Source organism: Myotis davidii, unplaced genomic scaffold (assembly GCF_000327345.1).
Source record: "Myotis davidii unplaced genomic scaffold, ASM32734v1 scaffold370, whole genome shotgun sequence".
Lineage (NCBI taxonomy): Eukaryota > Metazoa > Chordata > Mammalia > Chiroptera > Vespertilionidae > Myotis > Myotis davidii.
The window spans coordinates 14461407-14465573 of NW_006288615.1; the positions used below are offsets into that span (position 1 = coordinate 14461407).

A 4167-nucleotide genomic window follows, 5' to 3' on the forward strand; every position below is an offset into this window, starting at 1 on the left:
CACGCGCAGTCGCGCGGCCTCGATCCTCCACCGTGGCGCTCGGGACCTGCCGGGTTTCGGGGGCGCTCTCCGTCTGCACCCGAAGGCAAGGCCTCTCCCCGAAGCTCCCAGCGCTGCCGGCGTCCCGCGGGCCTCCTTTCCTGCACTTAGCCCACCGACCGGCTCCTCTCCTCCCTCCTCCCTTCGGAATATAAAAGGAATTCATATAAATAACCGAATCTTCATCTGTTATTGATTTAGCCGTCAATTCAAATTCCGCCGGGAGAGCGTTTAAGCGCAGTTTTAATCTTCAGCAAACCTCCCATTCTCTTAGGCGGAGGGAAACTACAGATGAAAGGAAAACCTCGAGGCAATCCCCCCCGCATCCACTCATTCTTACAGGAAACCTGAGAAATGGACCCAGGAAATGGAGTACGGGCCCCTGAATCTGGAAGTTACAAAAAAGAAGGTGAGGAGAACGACGATGGAGAAGGGAAAACAGGCCCGTTTCGGATGAAAACACCTCTTATGAGAAAAACAGAAAATGTTAGTAATTCTCCCCAAAGTGGAAGGTCGGGCATGTTGTGGCCCCATTTTCAGGGGTTCTTTCTTCTCCAGAGATTGAATCGTGGTCCCTTTTCCTTCTCCGCTTCTCCCACCTCCTCCTCCTTCAGTGTGTGTGTGTGTGTGTGTGTGTGTGTGTGTGTGTGAGAGAGAGAGAGAGAGAGAGAGAGAGAGACTCATTTTTTAAACCAGGTTGACCACCCCACAATCAGTTGCAAGATATGAGAGAAATCAAGCAGTGCCAGAGAAAACGAAAGTAGCTTGGAACGTCAGCTCTCTACGCTTTCTCTGGAAGATCCCTAAAGGAGCCCTCCCACCAGAAGAGTTTACATACTGTGTGAGGTTTTAAGCATCTGTATCAAGCTTACATTCCAAAAAGTTAGCAACCACTAAACTGATTGTGCCTGGGTGTTAACAATGAAGAGGCACCCCATTCCTAAAGGACCACTTCCCTGAGAGGCAAAGAGAAAGTTCTCAATGCCTAAAAATTTGGGTCCAGAGGTTTAGGGTGTATAATTATGGTTTCAGTCCTCAACTGCTGTGTGCAGGCAGCCGAGAGAAGGCGATAAGGCAAAAGCTGAAATGTTTCCTTTTCAATGGCCAAATATGGGTATGTCTAATTTCAAGACCTTCCTAGAGTAGATAGATATTTATAACAGCCTTTCTAAGAAGAAAACCTCCAAGTGAGCATGTTTTTCTGTACCCAGGCACATACCTATTGATTTTAAAAATAAAACTGTGTGAATAAACTGATAATGTTCACAGAGAAGTAAAATTTTATTGGAGATGTTTTTGAGGTGGTCTGGTAAAAAAAATATCATTTTAGACACCACAAGTTATATCCTCATTTAAAGTCATCACTGTTTATGTTAAAGCCATGGGAAGTGGGAGGAGTGGCAGAAGTGGGGAGGAGGGGGTTTCCAGAGATGGTGTTGAGTGTTCATCACCCATAGGAAACATCATAGTGTTTTGGATAACAAAATTTTATAATAAATAAGAATAGTTTCTAGAGGCAACATAACCTTAGGAAAGAAAACAAATGTATAAAGACTCAGAGGAAATAAGAGTTCTGTTTATTTGCATCTCCCTAGGAGTAAAAAGTGATATTTAAATGCCTGAAGCACTGCTCATGTATCCCAGCTCACAGACATTTCATCTACAAAAATAATCTCTCAGTCACATAAATATGCAGCACTTTAAAAGTAGTTATCACTTTCAGAAACATCTTTTTTTCTTCTTCTTCTTGAACCTTAGAGCTCCACAATTTTTGCATTTGTTAGATGTTTTATAGCTCTGAGAGAGGCACAATACATTTGTTCAGATAGTCAAATTCTTCAGTGGGTTCTGGGTAAAAATTCCCAATCATGGTCATATTAATTTAGCCTTTTTTTTCCTGGGGATGGAGGAGATGGCCTCAATTCTAGTCCCATAGACTGGAAGCCAAGGAGAGGGTTGCATTTAGGTCATCCACATTTAGATACCTCTGACAATTGCAGCCATTGAAATATTTGCATCTAGAGCTGGAGTAATAAAGGCATCCACGAGGACACATTATTTTCAAATTAAAGATTATCAAAGCACATGTCTACAAGGTGTATTAAACACATACAACTACAACAGCAAGTGAAAGACCCCAAGTCGAATAGATTGTCTTCATCCCAATATCAATACAAACTCTATTTAATAAGGTGGCTTTTAAAGCCATCACAGTACCTCCAGCCTCCTCTCTTTAGACATTCCCAGTGACCCTAGAGCACTGCCTGCCTAGAGCTGTTTTCACTTGCTTCAAGGCAACTGCTGAGAGGTAATTATTCAATTACCCAGTCACAGGATATGAATGACTACAAACTTTTTGCCCGGATGGATTATGAAGATAATCAGTGCTGGAAACAGGCATTTAAAGTGATTTAAAAAAAATAAATCCCTAAAATCAGAATGGCACTTCTGAAATTCATTGGGGCAGGGAAGGGTATTCAAAAATACTTCAAGTCCTTTATACTGGCCTGGAGGGAGAAACAGAACATTAAAAAGTCATAAAAAACAAACCTAGAAAAGAACAAAATCAATAATAAACAAGTAAGAAACAGAAACAGAACTACAAAGTCAGGTTGGATAGCAAAAAGTTTTAGAGCAAGATAAGGGGAAGAGAGAAAAACAATTCACAAAATGTGCCATTCCTGGCAGGGGGGTGGAGGGAATTAAATACATATTCAAGTCTTTCCAAAGGTCTTTTGGAGACAACGGAAAGCATTTAAACGCTCTGTGGCCAATCTGGCCCACATCAGGAAACAGTATCTTTGAGCTTGGAGACGATTTTCTTGTCTTTCACTCTCCGGTTCTGAAACCAAATGGTCACTTGTCTTTCGGATAGGTTCGTGGCAGCCGAGATCCGCCGCCTCTTGTCCTTGTTAATGAACTTGTTAATGGCATACTCGTTCTCCAGTTCTTTGAGCTGCAGTTTGGTGTAGGGCACCCTCTTCTTCCTCCCACGACGGTAGACACACATGTCTGGCTGATTTAGAGCCACATCCCCTGGTATAAAAAAATAGCACGGGAAAAATTAGACCAGAATATCTACAGCACCTACTTGGGGACTGTGTGTGTGTATGTTTGGAGGGGCTACAGGGACTAAAGAAAGCCGGATATTTTTTTATTATTTACAGACATTATTTACATGTTATTAAAGAAAGATTATTTACACTTCAAAGTGAAGGCCTATTTGATGGATCTTCATGGTTTCTCAAACCGGCATCTTAACAAGCCTGCGATTTTTTTATGGCGTGGTTATTGGGGACGTTCATAAGGACAGTTTCAGCAAATACCGGTTACGCACATACAAACCATACACAGACTTTTTAAAAAAATGCAGGCTGTTTGTCCAGGCTTCAATTTCTTGTGTTCCTGTGTTTGAAACTTGTGAGCTTTAGTGGTTACTCTGGGGCATTCACGTCCTTGAAAAGTAGGGCGCAACTCTGTGACACCTCTTTGGGGAGGGGGAACCGCGGCCCCGACTGAGCAAAGGGCAAGCAAAGACATTCAACTTTAGGAGAGAAAAAAAGGCCTGTATCCGTACATAAAATGAAAAGGGCTGTGAGAGAGTTTAAATCCAAGGAGGAATTTACAGAGTTCACACTAACTGGGTTACCCCTGGTTGGGCAAGGAGGGGCATGCACTCCAAGTCCTTTCTTTTCCTTCTTTCCCTCCCTCCTGTTCTCCCTTCATCCCCCCTGCTCCCCCAGTGTCCTTACCTGGAAAGGATGATTTCCAAAAGTGGGAGCCCTGTGGCTGGTCTTTGGCGCAGTACACCTGGCTGTTCCACCCGTTGGCCAGCGTCCAGGACTGGTAGCCCTCCATGGAGATGTACGCCTCGTGCCGAGGCTCCCCGGAGCCGAAGGTAGACACCATGTCGATGTAGCCAGGCACGTGCTGGTAGGGGCTCGTGTAGCCCTGGTAGAAGGACACCTCCTTGGCTCGCGCCGGCACCTCGTTGGCCGGTACGCTGCCGCTTGCCAGGCCCGACACGTCCATGTACTTCTCCACCGGGAATCCTCCCAGCGAGGAGTGCGGCGACGACTTGAGAGCATTCTGCTGTAAGCCCATACCGTGCGACATGCGGCAGCTGTA

At 44.6% G+C, this 4167-nt stretch overlaps 1 protein-coding gene across 1 annotated transcript; it reads right to left on the minus strand.

Annotated features, from left to right (window-relative positions):
• Positions 1 to 2704: 2704 nt before the first annotated feature.
• HOXD13 (homeobox D13) lies at positions 2705 to 4158 on the minus strand. Its single transcript, XM_015562001.1, has 2 exons — positions 3792 to 4158; positions 2705 to 3075 (listed from the first exon to the last, which is right to left on the minus strand). Exons 1-2 carry the CDS (start codon positions 4153 to 4155, stop codon positions 2825 to 2827), a joined length of 615 nt encoding a protein of 204 aa, XP_015417487.1. The 5' UTR covers positions 4156 to 4158; the 3' UTR covers positions 2705 to 2824.
• Positions 4159 to 4167: the final 9 nt, after the last annotated feature.